The sequence below is a fragment of the Drosophila mauritiana genome, chromosome 3L, assembly GCF_004382145.1.
Source record: "Drosophila mauritiana strain mau12 chromosome 3L, ASM438214v1, whole genome shotgun sequence".
Taxonomy (NCBI): domain Eukaryota; kingdom Metazoa; phylum Arthropoda; class Insecta; order Diptera; family Drosophilidae; genus Drosophila; species Drosophila mauritiana.
Genome location: NC_046669.1, coordinates 12655803 through 12670254, shown reverse-complemented (window position 1 = coordinate 12670254; position 14452 = coordinate 12655803). Strand labels below are relative to the sequence as shown.

At 42.9% G+C, this 14452-nt stretch overlaps 7 protein-coding genes across 9 annotated transcripts; 4 read left to right on the top strand and 3 right to left on the bottom strand.

Annotated features, from left to right (window-relative positions):
• Window positions 1-38: 38 nt before the first annotated feature.
• LOC117140651 (adenosine kinase) lies at window positions 39-2711 on the top strand. Of its 2 annotated transcripts, none has more exons than XM_033303690.1 (3): window positions 39-288; window positions 1157-1640; window positions 1864-2711. In XM_033303690.1, exons 1-3 carry the CDS (start codon window positions 272-274, stop codon window positions 2398-2400), a joined length of 1038 nt encoding a protein of 345 aa, XP_033159581.1. In that variant the 5' UTR covers window positions 39-271; the 3' UTR covers window positions 2401-2711. The 2 variants fall into 2 exon arrangements, with proteins under 2 accessions (XP_033159581.1, XP_033159583.1); XM_033303692.1 differs by lacking the exon at window positions 39-288 and adding an exon at window positions 1017-1075.
• Window positions 2712-2996: 285 nt separating this feature from the next.
• Window positions 2997-4408, bottom strand: LOC117140652 (protein-S-isoprenylcysteine O-methyltransferase). The gene is made up of 3 exons (XM_033303693.1): window positions 4046-4408; window positions 3607-3978; window positions 2997-3498 (listed from the first exon to the last, which is right to left on the bottom strand). The coding sequence occupies exons 1-3, from the start codon at window positions 4283-4285 to the stop codon at window positions 3211-3213; spliced, it is 900 nt and encodes a 299-aa protein (XP_033159584.1). The 5' UTR covers window positions 4286-4408; the 3' UTR covers window positions 2997-3210.
• A 381-nt stretch (window positions 4409-4789) lies between these two features.
• LOC117142104 (39S ribosomal protein L20, mitochondrial) lies at window positions 4790-5577 on the top strand. The gene is made up of 3 exons (XM_033305989.1): window positions 4790-4983; window positions 5047-5255; window positions 5314-5577. Exons 1-3 carry the CDS (start codon window positions 4897-4899, stop codon window positions 5468-5470), a joined length of 453 nt encoding a protein of 150 aa, XP_033161880.1. The 5' UTR covers window positions 4790-4896; the 3' UTR covers window positions 5471-5577.
• A 157-nt stretch (window positions 5578-5734) lies between these two features.
• On the bottom strand, window positions 5735-6596 carry LOC117142105 (10 kDa heat shock protein, mitochondrial). The gene is made up of 3 exons (XM_033305991.1): window positions 6470-6596; window positions 6124-6285; window positions 5735-6055 (listed from the first exon to the last, which is right to left on the bottom strand). Exons 1-3 carry the CDS (start codon window positions 6470-6472, stop codon window positions 5909-5911), a joined length of 312 nt encoding a protein of 103 aa, XP_033161882.1. The 5' UTR covers window positions 6473-6596; the 3' UTR covers window positions 5735-5908.
• A 611-nt stretch (window positions 6597-7207) lies between these two features.
• On the top strand, window positions 7208-10567 carry LOC117142099 (MICAL-like protein 1). The gene has a single exon (XM_033305984.1). The coding sequence runs from the start codon at window positions 7398-7400 to the stop codon at window positions 10434-10436; it is 3039 nt and encodes a 1012-aa protein (XP_033161875.1). The 5' UTR covers window positions 7208-7397; the 3' UTR covers window positions 10437-10567.
• An 81-nt stretch (window positions 10568-10648) lies between these two features.
• LOC117142100 (cullin-1) lies at window positions 10649-14397 on the top strand. Of its 2 annotated transcripts, XM_033305986.1 has the most exons (3): window positions 10649-12630; window positions 12701-13071; window positions 14256-14397. In XM_033305986.1, exons 1-2 carry the CDS (start codon window positions 11005-11007, stop codon window positions 13055-13057), a joined length of 1983 nt encoding a protein of 660 aa, XP_033161877.1. In that variant the 5' UTR covers window positions 10649-11004; the 3' UTR covers window positions 13058-13071; window positions 14256-14397. The 2 variants fall into 2 exon arrangements, with proteins under 2 accessions (XP_033161877.1, XP_033161876.1); XM_033305985.1 differs by lacking the exon at window positions 14256-14397 and having other exon boundaries at window positions 12701-13179.
• On the bottom strand, window positions 13183-14290 carry LOC117142103 (zinc finger protein 888). Its single transcript, XM_033305988.1, has 3 exons — window positions 14008-14290; window positions 13690-13951; window positions 13183-13627 (listed from the first exon to the last, which is right to left on the bottom strand). Exons 1-3 carry the CDS (start codon window positions 14189-14191, stop codon window positions 13273-13275), a joined length of 801 nt encoding a protein of 266 aa, XP_033161879.1. The 5' UTR covers window positions 14192-14290; the 3' UTR covers window positions 13183-13272.
• Window positions 14398-14452: the final 55 nt, after the last annotated feature.

Sequence of the window (14452 nt, the reverse complement as noted above, 5' to 3'; positions counted from 1 at the left end):
TTAGCCACAGATACGTGACCCGCGACACCTGGTAACACTGAGATAAACAATACCGAATTCTCAAACGCCCGCAACTCGCGCTTCCGACGACAGCAGCCCGTGATAAATCGCCTATAAATATAAATATACGCGACTATATCTCCCCATTCGATTATACGCCGGATAGCGACTTATACGAGTTGAGAGCGCAGACGGAGACCTGAAGTGCAACACCTTGTTTATGTTTACATAAGAAGGCAGCAGCAGCAACAACAACAATCACACGAGGAGAATGACGAGCACGCTACAGTAAGTTGCAAGTGTAGTGGTTTAGTATTATTAACCAAATAGAAAAGAGTAAGAAGACTATAAAAAATAGCCACCATGTGCTCCCGATTCTCGTGTCGCAACACACACGCACAACCACATAATTGCCGAAAATTTACAGCGGCATGTGAAAATCGTGTGATATGTGTATGGTACGTGTGTGTGCGCGTGTTTGCCTGCGTTATCTGTAACTCACAGAAACTACGATCTCTGAATGTTGATCCGTGATATACAATAAATAGTAGGGGTGTGCCGGCGAGCGTGTGAATGAATTATTATGTATATATCCGGATAGGTTCTTCGCCGCCAGAATCTCTCGAATCCGAAATATGCGACTGATAAGCAGGGCGAATTCTTGCCAACAACAACTACAAACATTATCGTAAACAAGAGCACACTGGCGTCCCGGATAGTGATGATGGCTCGATTAGGGGCCATAATTTCTTATATGTAGCTACACTTATTCGTCCAACAATTAGTTTGCTAGATTAATATTATGGCAGTATATTGAATGAGTTCTAAAGAATCAGCATTGTTATTCTTGCACCCTAAAAACCTTTATGAGAATTAGTATTCGTGCAGTACACACCGGGCGTATGCGCAATATTTCGACTGTCAGTCTTCTTTCACTGGAGGTAGGGCTATCTGTGAGGTTCATCGCCAGCTGATTGCGCTTAAAAGCTCTGGCTGAACGCGATGTTGAATGGTATTGTTAATTGAGCGCATTAGCTTGAGGCCCTCAGACGAGCAACATGTGCGACCGCGTCAGGTTTGGGGCTACTGCTATGTACTTAGCGAAACAGTGAAGATAGCACTACTAATCCAAATAATATTTTTTTTTGTTCCACAGAGAAGGAATCCTGGTCGGATGCGGCAACCCGCTGCTGGATATCTCCGCCGTTGTTCCCCTGAACTTCCTGCAGAAGTACTCTATGAACGAGGATGATGCGATCCTGGCCGAGGACCGACACATGCCCATCTACGGGGAGCTGGTCGAAGACTACCAGGCGGAGTTTCTGGCTGGCGGATCCGTGCAAAATTCTCTGAGAATTGCCCAATGGATTCTTCGGCAGCCCAGGGTGGCTGTGTTCTTCGGCTGCGTCGGTGAGGATCGGTACGCCGGTATCCTGAAAGAAAAGGCGCAAGCCGCCGGACTGGATGTTCACTACCAGGTGAAGAAGGACGTGCCCACGGGAACCTGTGCCGTCCTGATCACCGGCACCCACCGATCGCTCTGCGCTAACCTGGCGGCCGCCAACAACTTCACCATCGATCACCTGGAGGAGCCCAGCAACAAGGCTCTGGTGGATAACGCCCAGTACTACTACATTTCGGTGAGTTCTTGGTTTTTGCTTCGATATTTGGGGTAGAATCGATGCCGGAAGTTATAAATTAATGGCACAAAGTAGTTAAGCTATGTCTAAGACATTGTTCAGTTTCTTAATTTCACATTAATTTTGTTCTTAACTACCTAACAAATCTTTCCTTAATTTTACTTCGTGTTCTTTTTAAACACAAAGATCATATGTATAATACTTCTTTAATTTCATTTCCCAGGGCTTCTTCCTCACTGTGAACCCGCCAAGCATTATGCAGGTGGCGGCCACCGCCCATGCCAAACAGCGACCGTTCCTAATGAACCTCAGCGCACCATTCATATCGCAATTCTACATGGCACCGCTGCTGGCCGCCCTGCCTTACGTGGACATCATCTTCGGGAACGAGGCGGAGGCTCAGGCGTTCGCCGAGGCCCAGCAGTGGCCCAGCGGGGACCTGCGCGAGATTGGCAAGCGATTGGTGGCGATGGAGAAGAAAAACCCGGCGCGGCCGCGCATTGCCATTCTCACGCAGGGCTGCGATCCTGTACTGCTTATTCAGCAGGATTCGGTGCAGGAGTTCCCGGTCACGAAATTGGCGGTGCATGAAATTGTCGATACCAATGGCGCTGGGGATGCATTCGTTGGAGGATTCCTATCGCAGTTTGTGCAGGGCAAGTCGCTGGACGTTTGCATCAGGTGCGGAAACTATGCAGCCGGGCACATTATCAAGAATCCGGGTTGCACATACTCCGGCGAACCGGAGTTCGTTGAGTAAAACCCGATGCGGAAGCTACAGAAACCTTACACACACGAGGACATCGAAGGAGCCAGACAAAGCGCAGCAAGATTTGCAATTGTTAATTAAGTAAATGAGAGTGACTAAACCATTTTGTTAACACTGATAATTGTTTGTACATACATATAACCCACACTCAGACACATACAAAAGCATACACATGTGAAATGACGTGAACAAATAGCAAGAGTGAGGCTTGTGTCTTATAGATAGAGCAATATTCGAATTTAAATTGATAATAAAACAAAAGTGACACGCGAGCGAGACACAAAAGTCAACATTTTGTAAAACTTGAAATCTTTGTATTGATTTTCAGATAAGAGGTGAAAGGAGGAGGTTCATTTCCTCATCCTTTCATTTATTGGGTTTCTTATCCATTTATGGTATAAGATACCAATCGGGAGTATAATACAGACGACTACAAGTCTTATTGATGTCCAAAGTTACAACGAGGAGTCATCAGCAGATAAGATTATCAGCAACAATAGATAGACAAGATAAACTTGTGAAACACGCAGCTGTTTCATTTGCTTGCTAATGCGGCCCATAAATTCACAATTAACCCAACAGAAAGATTAGATTATCAGTTCAGCAACATGCTTTGACTAGTTTATGAATACAAAACAACATGCTAAATATTAGAAAACTTATTTGGAAAAAACAATGTGCTTGTACATTTTTTTTTGCTATACAAAAGAGAACTGCTGTGTACCTTGTATACCTAAACCTAAAATAGAATTTTGTTGTTTGCCATGGCGACTTTTGACATTGAACCCCAGATCGGAGGCACTAATCGACCAGATAGCCCCGGATGAAGGGCAGGCCCGTTGGCACCCGCTTTTGATAGCGCACATAGTCCGACTGGAAGAAGTTGAGCAGGGAGTACTCCTCGACGTAGATGCGATCGTGGAAGAACAGCCAGCTGACCAGTGTGTAAATGCATATGCAGATGGGATTCAATAGCACGATCTGTGTTCCGATGGACCACCAGAACCAGCCGACATAAGACGGGTGGCGGCAATAGGCGTAGATCCCGCTTGTTATTAGCTTGTGTTCCGAGTGCTTCTCATTTTGGACCTGTAGGAAATTTGTTTGTTAATAATTTAGATGTGTGATGAGAAGTTTACAAGCTATTTAGTTATATAGGTTTATATGTCCATGTATTAACAAATCATCACGACTAACCAAGTGAGTGAAGCTCCGGCCGGCTGTGATGATGGCTGCCTTGCGAACCACCTCGCCCATTAAGCACAGGACCACGCCCGCCACCCAAATGTATCCGTATCTCTTGAACTGCGGCAGGAAGTACACCTCTAGTGAGAACTCGATCCAACTGGCTGCCGCCGCCAGTCCATAGTGCACAGAGTGGTTCAGCATAAAGGAGTCGAGACTGAGAGTGCGTGGATTGGCAAAGGCGATCACAAGGAACTCCGAGTAGTGGAAAAGGGACATGAAGCATCCGTAGGCGCCAAATTGCTGCCACTCGTTGGGAGCAAAGCAGATGACCAGCACACTCACGGCCATGGCAAAGCCCAGGAAGGAGGCCCTAATAGCCACCTGTGGTGCAAGAATAGTTAGCACCATAGCACTGATAAGGTTTATCGCGTCTCATCGATTGACTCACCTGGTAGTCGTGGTTCCGCAGCACAAACCGTATGATCATGTTAATGAGTGCGTAGTACAAAAAAGGACCCCAGAGCACGGCGCCCCACACCTGTGGCACCATTCCATAAAGATTCTGGGGCACCGAGGGAATCAGGACTAGAGCTGCGGTGATCAGAAAGCAATATAAACTGATGCGGCCTTCGGAACACAGGCTGGCCCCGCCGGCCCCAGGAGCAGCCACTCGGCTTTTTGCACACATGGCTGGGGGATCGGGATTCTTTTTGTGCTGCTGATGTGCGCCAAAACACCGAAATTGCGGTTTTCTAAAACATTTGCTTGGTTCAATGCGCCGAAATGTAAATAAACCGGCAAAGCTTTCGATAACGATAGACAGCACAGTGAATGACCGCTAAAGCATAAGGCTCGTGATCATCATAGATATTAGTAATATAATTCTTACAGCTTTTAATAAAAAGAGTCATAAAATAAGTTAGATAAATCAATATTTAACATTACGTTTAGCAGAAAATGTTTTAAAGAATAAATTATGTGTGCAATTCTCTTTAGCCTATACCCCCTGTAACAATAAGCGATAGTTATGTACCGTAAACTATCGAAATATTGAGTTTTAAGGGTATAACAATTTTTATATAGGCAGACAACATTTAATAGTAACTTAAATGAACTACATTTGTAGGTATTCTACAACTTTTTTTTTTAATTTCTTGACTGCACGCCTTTCATCGATATCTTATCGATAACATGCTTATATTAACAGCGCCGCGTAGGTTATGTAAAATAACAAGTAGATTCGTTGAGATCAATTAAAAATATATAAAAACTCGACCGATATTCTGTTAATATCAAGCCATGGTCTTCCTGAATCTGCCCATGCTAGTGCGGTCCCGTGGTCCGGACGAATTCTGGCGGAAGAGGCGCATTTTCAAGCTGGCAGCGGTACGTTTCCGAATATCATGGCCAAAATAACAATAATAAGTTCGTAGTGCTTAATTTCTGCAGCATTATAGAAGCCGCACTCGCAATGTCTACTCCTTCGCCATCCGGAGTGTCCATAGGGCACTGGCCTACGCCACCAAGGGGCGAAAGCTAAAGAAACTGGACATGGCACAACTGTGGAGCACACGCGTGGAGGCGGGTTGTCAGCAGTATGGAGTAGGTCTGGAAACCTTCAAGGAGGGCCTCGCGCGCTCCGATATTCTGCTCAACAAGTGGGTACCACCGGTAGATTCCCAGATCCTTTAACCAACCACCTATAACATCTTTCAGAAAAGTCCTATCCGACCTCGCCATTTGGGAGCCGCGATCTTTTGAAGCTCTAGTGAAGATCTCTCGAGAGCGGGCGGCTGTGGAGGGAATGCCGGACATCAAACGGAGATCGGCATTTAATCAGGTCTATGGACTGAGCAACCTGAAGTTGGATTAACATAGCCTTAAGTAGGAGTTCAAATATAGATATTTGTATGTTTTAAACGAGTAATCTTTAATTTGCACTTTGAAAGAAAGTAAAATCATTTGGGATTTATTCTTCAATTAGTTTTTAACTCCGAATACATTTAGTTACGTAATTCGTAATTTCTGTTTGCAGAATGAAATTTGATACTAAATCATAAATTTATTTACTAAAACTACATTTCCGCGAATGAATCCGATATTTTCTCGAGTCAAATAACAAAAAAACATCTGTGCCTCTAGTTTTAACAAGTAACTCGAAATTTATTAATTGGCGGTCCATGCGCAATGCAAACAAAAATATTGCATCAGCGTTTATTGTAGTTTTTTAGTTTCGGGTTTGTGGGTGTGTTACATACTAATAAAAAACATAGAATTCATAGAATTGTGAGACAGTGTCCGGCGGCGAGATCTACTCCAATTTGGCCAGGATGTCGGACTCGCGGAAGAGGAACAGCTCCTTCTGGTCACCCTCCAGGTTCACCTTGGTGCCACCGAATTCGGGCAGCAGAACACGATCGCCCTCCTTCACGCCAATGGGAATGTGGTTGCCAGTGGACTGCGGATGAAGTGGGATGTTCAGTGATTAGATGACCCTCTCTGTATTGATAATGGGGAAATACTCACGGCATTACGGGTGCCAGGGCCAACGGCCAGAACGGTGCCTTCAAGCACTTTGCCCACCGATTTCTCTGGCAAAACAATGCCTCCTTTCGTCTTGGTCAGCGCCTCGGCCCGCTGGATTAGGATGCGGTCCAGCATGGGGATGATCTTCTTGATAGCGGCGGCCTGAGGATCATTAAAAAAGCCCCAACAATTAACCCATGTTTCATGTTTTTCTTATTGATTACACAACAGCCCGGCGAATGGGATGTGGGCCGAAAGCCGTGGAACCTTCTCGAAAAACCGACATCATCCTTCGATTTCAAACTGTCTTCTAAACCGCATATGGGGCAATGCACTTTTAACTCACCATTTTAATTCTTAAATGCAAACTGGAGCGCTTGATAAAAGTTAATGAGTGAACTTTTTACTCAACTACACGTGCCGGCGTAACAATTCTCGATAGATGCGGGGCTGCTTATCGTCGGTGTGACCAGGCTATTTCACGGATATAACATCAAGAAGTAATTTTTCTGTTTGAATACACTGAGAGAAGTCAATGCAAAAATTAATAGTTTTAAAATGGTAAAACAACTTTTCGCCATGTAATTTCCGAGTTGATTTTCTATAAAATATAAAGATGAAAAGGAGTCTGGTGGGTAAACTTCCATAATAACTTGTATTCCAATTTCTGGAATGACTATATTCTTTGTTGAGCTAAATAATTCGTATTTTAAAAAACCTATAAATCTTCTGAGCATTACTTGTGTTTTAATTGTTTAAAATTGACTTATATTAAAATATAATATAATATAAAATAAACATAAAGCAGAATTGTTTGTTTACTTCCTCGAAATTAGGTATGTACAAACCAAGGAGTTGCTATCGATACTACCAATTTAAGTCGATACACTCTGCCAGCGGATTGTTCACACGACCACCTGTTGCAAAGTGCAAGACAATAAAGACTAGCAACAAAATAATTGAAAAATGTGGAATACCTGAGGAAAATTAAAGAATTTCAGAAATTTCTAAACATCTTGTTTTTAAGTAGGGAAAATGGCACGGAACAACTATCGATAGCTGCGGACTCCCACCACTAAATCTGATTGGGAGATTTATTTGAGTCACCGTTTTGCTTTGTTTACATTTAATGTAATTTGTGCCAGATAAATCTCATTTGATTTTACTCAAGTCAAGTGGCACGATGTGCTTTTGTTGTTCACTTAGTCTACAGTTTGTGCCCGCTATTTTCGTTTAGTTATATTATCCAATAAGCAAGCAATTAACCCACTAAAATGTCTGATCGTCGTGGCACAAAAGTTGGAACTGGTACGAAGGCTTTGGAGTACTGGTGCCGAGTTGTGACCCAAGGATATAATGGGGTCAAGGTGGAGAACATGACCACTTCCTGGCGAAATGGACTTGCCTTTTGCGCCATAATACACCACTTTCGGCCTGACCTTATAGACTTTGACCGACTTAAAGCAGACGATATCTATGAGAACAACGATTTGGCCTTTACAACGGCCGAGAAATATTTGGGAATTCCCGCACTGCTCGATGCAGCTGACATGGTTTCGTATGAAGTACCTGATAGACTCTCCATACTAACGTATTTATCCCAGTTTTACAAGGTGCTCGGCAAGAGCCTGAAGCACCCGAAGCCAGAGGAGCCGCTTGGCGAAGAGGGTGAGCCACCGCAAAAAGTAATGCACATTGTTGGAATGCCCCGCCGTGATAAGTGCCAGAAATGCGAGCTTCCGGTTTTTCTTGCCGAAAGGGTCCTCGTCGGAAAACGGGCTTATCATCGCACATGCTTGAAATGTGCAAGATGTTCGTCATTACTCACACCCGGGAGTTTTTACGAAACGGAGGTCAATAATATATACTGTTGCGAGACTTGCCCCGATGAAGAAAGTGAACCGGAATCTGACATTTTAAAGTTAAAGACAACCACTACTGATTCTCCGAATGATAAACAAATAATGGCACAAAGTTCTGATTACTCTGAATCTGAAGATAAACCCGAAGACCTGGAAGATAACGATATACGTACTACTGATAAGCCTGAAAACATCCAACCGCCGTCCAACAAAGATGAACAAAATAATGAACTAACTATTAATCCGGTAAAGCCTATATTAACAGAGGAACCTAAAATCTCTTCTATTCCACTGGACGAAGAAGATAGCGGCCTTATTGAACAAAATAATGAATCAACAACTCCTGTAAAACCCGCTATACCAGAGAAACCAAAAGTCCCTACTCTTTCACTAGACGAAGAACAACATGCTGGCTTTGAACAAAACAATGACCTTGTGGTTAGTCCGGAAAAGAGCATCCCAAAAGAGAAACTTAAAATTTCTTCGGTCTCAATATATCTTGAAGATGATCGCCTTGTTGGTGATGCAATACATCCGGATAATTTGGATAAACAAGAAGCTATTAGTTTGAACAATACATCAGATTCACTCATTCCAGAATCACAGGAAGCACCGATTCCTGAAAGTAACACTCAAGTAGCCATTAAACCAGAAGACAATATAAGCTCGCGTACAGAAAATAAAATTTTCTCAAACACAGAAAGCTGCTCTAAGCAGGAAGGTGATATTACAAAACAAATGGATCTCGAGTCTCCCAAGGACAAGGTAATTGAGACAAAATCATCTGAAACTGACTATCCAGAGGATCTAAATCCCTTTAAAGATGATGACTCATCTAAAGGTGCAAACCCATTCGACAGCTCTGATGATGAAGTGGAGCTTCTTAAAGCCGTTCCAGCCCAACAAAGCAAAGGAAAAGTTGTACCGCCCCGTCCACCGCCACCTAAAATTGGCCTTTCATCCATCTCCAAACCGTCAGAGAAACCACATTCCAGCCCTACACTTTCGCAAGGGAAAAAAATGCCGATGCCAACACCGAGAATATCTATATCAAAACCCCAGACTCCAGCAAAACAATTGACGCATCAAGGCCAGAAAAGTAGTATTTCCTCTTCGTCTTCGGAACATTTGAATAGCATGAGAACGTTCGATCGTGGAGCAGATAACCGTGGCTCAAGCATCTCCTTGCCATCTGCAAATGGGCCTCGCAAGCCACTTCGCGCCTCAGTGGGGAGTCCGCTTCGAAGCGAAGAATCGAGTCCCACCACCAGTCTTAGCTCTATTACCTCTCCGATGCGAAAGAAGCGCCAGGCACCTTTGCCCCCAATACAGACGGACTTTGAGAGTGATCCTGGATTTTCAAAGTTATCCGACGAACAAAAGGCATTGTTGCACACTCAGCTTAAGGCCCCAAGTCTGGGTGATTCAACCAGAAGACTAATACCACTTGACCAGAGTCTGCTATCCGATGAGGCAACCGAGTCGAGTAACTACGACGAGAGCTTAAGTACATCCAATGCCGACGAGGAAGTAAATGTGGTATACCGACGCATTTTGGTGCCGCCAACTCAGCCCGAAAACACTATTGAACATAACAAGGAGGATCAAAAGTCGCCTATCGTGTATAACGACTTCGATAGAAACGTAAGCCCATTGGGGCACAATAAATCCACTCATGGGAAATGGAAGAGGCGAAAGGGACCAGCACCAGCGGTTCCAATACCACCGCGCAAAGTCTTACAAAGGCTGCCGCTGCAAGAAATTCGCCACGAGTTCGAAATTATTGCCGTACAACAGCTGGGTCTGGAGAAACAAGGAGTTATTCTGGAGAAAATGATCAGGGATCGCTGTGAGCGTTCCTTAGATGCCACCGAAGCTGATGGTCCCGAATCAGCAGAAGTGCTCACCAACTCTAAGGAAGTGGAAGATCTTATATTGCAACTGTTCGAGCTGGTCAACGAGAAAAACGAATTGTTCCGCAGACAAGCGGAGCTGATGTACCTTCGACGTCAGCATCGCCTGGAGCAGGAGCAGGCGGACATAGAGCATGAGATACGAGTATTAATGGGGCAACCGGAGCACAACAAAACCGATTCGGATAAAGCCCATGAGGAAGTATTAATCAATCGCCTTGTGAAGGTGGTTGAAATGCGTAACGAAGTAATTGATAGCCTAGAGACTGACCGAGTTCGCGAGGCGCGAGAGGATATGAGCATCAAGAATAGACTTCATATCTACAATTCTGAGCGCGAGGAACCACCAGCACATCCGAGAAGCGCTGACAAATCATCCAAAAAGCTATCCAAAAAGGAACGAAAAAAGCTTAAGGAGGAAAATAAGCTGGGCAAGGGCAAAAAGTCGGACCTTGACAAGGACGTCGATGAGACCGAACAGGCACCTGCTTTGGAAAAGGTTAAAAAGAAGCGAAACTTGTTCTTTTTGAAAATGTAGTTGGGGGGCTGGTGGAGTTGAAGTTTTTTTGCGTCGAACAATTGAAATTTATTTTATATAAATTTGTAACCCATTAAGTTTCTATTGCCATATGTGAGCATTTCAATAAATAAAGTATATATTTTCCTTTAGCAACAGGACTTTGGATTGAAAACTACGAATGCGAATCATATTACTATATAATTCTGGGATAATAAATGAAACAGAAGCGAAATAATCAGTTACAAATTCTAAATCTGAACCTTAAAACACACACAAAGCTCCCACACATTTTAATTATTAGTTCGGTTTTGTGATATATTATTATTATGTTTAGTCAGTGGAGCTAGTATGTTTTTGAGTTGTGGAGCTATCGATAAGAATGGTTGAATGGTGCTGGAAATTATTACATCCCTAAACTGATAAGACCGATAAATAGAGTATATTATTCATCGATCAGTAATAAGATCGTACAACAGCGGAAACTATTCGATTGGTATAACATTTAACACACCGCAAAAATTCGCGGTAAGCAGATTGACTGCCCCTAAAAAATCAACTTTAAATTGCAACACTAACATTAGCAATAATGAATCGGCATGACAGAATAAATGATTACATTAACTCTATGGCAGACCTGAGCAAAAATATTTTGCAAGTAGTGAACCAGATCTTCGATGATGACTCTTCCTTTGATGCCCAAAAGCTCATGCACTTATACCACCTCATTTACAAGCAGTGCACGGAGCGCAATTGGAATGCTCCAGCCCAGAATAACGGGAGAACTCTATACATTTTTCTATCCGACTTCCTGAAGGAGCGGCTACAAAATATAGCAATGGAAATGGAGAACCGATTCGACGACGTCAAACCGATTCGACTGATCGCCAAATATGTAGAGCACTGGGTGCCCTATCAAAGGGCATGCGAGAAACTGGACCTAGCTTGCTACCACTTCAACCGCAACTGGGTGAAACAGGAGCGGTTTGAGGGAGACAAAAATACGTATCCGATATATCGCTTGGCCATGATGAGCTGGAAGAAACTTGTCTTCGAGCCCAGCATCACGATTCTCACCGCCATTAGGCAGATTTTGAGTCAGATGACCAGGGAAGACAATAAATCATTGGTATACCAGGTGCTCCAATCCATTGTGGAACTGTATGCCAACGATGAGTACCAAGACGTGTCCTTGTCTTCCAGGATAGACAAAATTTTCATTGATAAGGTGATGGATTTTTACAAGTCAACGACGTTGCACGAATTCCAAAAGATCCTCGTATCCAATGACTACAGCGATTTCAAGCATTTCCTTAAGTACGCATGCCTAGCCATGCCAGAAATTGAGATTGGGAAACAATTTAAGGCAATACTAAAAAGACACCTCGCTGCGAGGCTGCAGGAGACCATTAAATCATTATCAGGCAAGGATTATATCCAAGCCATCTTGGGATTTCGTCAGGGTCCTTTGCAGCAGGCATTGCGGGACCACAAACGATTGGCGGACATCGTGGATGAGGTGTGCGCGGACGAAATTAACAGAGAGGGCCAGAAAATTTACCCCACCCGTCTGCTTGTCACATATGCCAACGAACTTATGACCAAAAGGCAGGAGTCCGAGGAAGCAATTATTGATGAACTTAAACAGATCGTTATGTGCGTGGAGTTTTTAAGCGATAAGGACACATTTATAGATATGTATTTGAAAGCACTTCGGATTCGACAAATCAATGAGACATCCACCTCGGACGGCGCTGAGTCCACAATGTTTTCCCTGCTGAATAAAAGGTTTGGAGACCTTGAAACTAGATGTCTATTGGTGCAGTTAAGAGATGTAGAACAGTCGAGGATCCAAAAAAGTCAGTTTGAAGACCACTTGAAAAGCAAGCGGATCAAGTTAGGATTCGATTTTCGTCCAAAATGCTTCACGAATAAGGGGGGTTTTGAGAATTTTAACCTCACGTTGCCCGACGAACTGCAGCAAGCTTGGGAGGAATTTCGTCTGTTTTACAAAAATAGCAATAAGTCACGAATTGTACAACTTAATAACGAATTATCCTCTGGTGAGATAACCTGTCATTTAAATCAGTCGGTCTTTCTTCTCGAGGTGAGCACTTTGCAAATGGCCGTTCTGATGCTATTCAATCGGCATGAACGATTCACGAAGCAGGAATTGGTGACTGCTTTGGGCGTCGATCTGGAGACCCTCCAAGAGGTGAGTGATAGGATATGTATAGACATTACTCTTGACTTACCTATAAAATTATTTTTTTCTTTTCTTTCAGGCATTGAAACAGATTAAGTTTCTGGTTTATAGTGGACCATTTATAAAAGTAAACATGGACTTTACAAGCCGGAAACGCCGACTTATCCTCAATAAGCGCCTGCTCACCAAAAGGAGAAAGATCGAAGAGAAATGCGATGATTTGAAATTACGGCGAGACAAGCAAGTGGATGCTGCAATAGTGCGCATTATGAAAGGTAAAAAGGAACTGGAATACTCACAATTAATTTCACACGTTTATGAGGAGCTTAAAGACCGGGTAAAGCCACAAGTGAGTTCTATCAAGGAAAGAATTGACGACCTGGTGAAGCGTGAATATTTGGAACGTTGTGATAATAATATCTACAGATATTTGTAGTATAGAAAAGGAAGGTAAACGATTTTAATATTTTGAAAAATATTTTATATAATTAACAAAACGAAGCAAAAAAAACCTCAAATGTTTTTAACAATATATATTTAAAACGTTTATATTGCTAACGTTACAGCTTAGTTATTTTAATTAAATTACTAAATTAAATTTGAGAATACCCCTTGATAAAATCTTGCGAGTGATTGTATAGAACTTAATAGCTAAACGCTTAATACTGTTTCATCTGCGTCTAATTTGACACATATCCGTTCTGAGGCATCAGTCTCGAAATCTGGGGTTATTAATTCGCTTGTATAAAGGCGCTCAGCATGGTGATCCCTCAGGTGCTTCTCCAGGTGCGATTCGTTTGAGAAGGCAATGGGGCAATAGAGGCACAGGCGTTGTTCATGCACACGCATTTCGTCGCGCTTCAGCATCCCAGCTCTCCGACGAGATATCTTCCACCTTGGAGTGGGTGAGTAGCTTAACTCGAAGTTGGGCTTGGTCCTGGAGGCTGTGGGTTTCGCTAAATCCAGTTCCGGTATGCTCTCGCCCTTTTGCCGTCTGACGTGGCTTCTATGGAGGGTAAGAGGAATGTTAAAACCAATCGTAAGTCACCTAGTCCTTACCATACTCACTTTAAGTGTACGACCAGCAAAGACTTGTAACGAAACTTTCGAGGGCAGATTTTGCAGCTGAATCGATCGGCATTAATGTCCCTGCATGTGTGAGATGAAAAGTTGTCGATGGGAAAAGCCTCCAAGCACTTAGAACACATTTTTGGCGGGCCAGCCAATTGATAGCTTATCTCTTCCTCGTCTTCTTGATTGTGCTCTTCCGCATTCGGATCCTCCAGGGCGAACTCCTCCTTAATCAGATCATTAGCATCTAGCATAACCACTGCAAGATGGAAGCGTCAGCAATTTAAACGTTTTTTTTTCTGTTTTTAAGCTCACCCTCGTATAAGCCAGTCTGGGAATAAGATAAATCGGTGGGATCTTCCGTTTTTATGAAATTTTGAGTTCTATCATTAATATGTTCTGTATTCTTTATCATTTGTTCATTTGTGTCTTCAGGGTCCGGTTCATGTTCGATGGTGTTTTGACACAGTGACTTTGTTTTTCTGGATTTTCTTCCCATATTTGTGCTCCTCCAGATTTTCTTATAAACTTTATTTATTTATTTATTTACGTTTTTTGGACAGCTTATCAGTCATTGCTTTTAAGGTGACCAGTTTTTGGACTATCGATCTTCATGAATCGGGCACCTATCGTTTCGATATCGATATAATTTAAAGGAACACTAAATCATCATTGGGTCACTATATTTTTGTAATGTAATGTAATTGGATAATAAAAAATAGTTCCGTTGTGTGTAAAGTGATCTTTATTGGATTACATG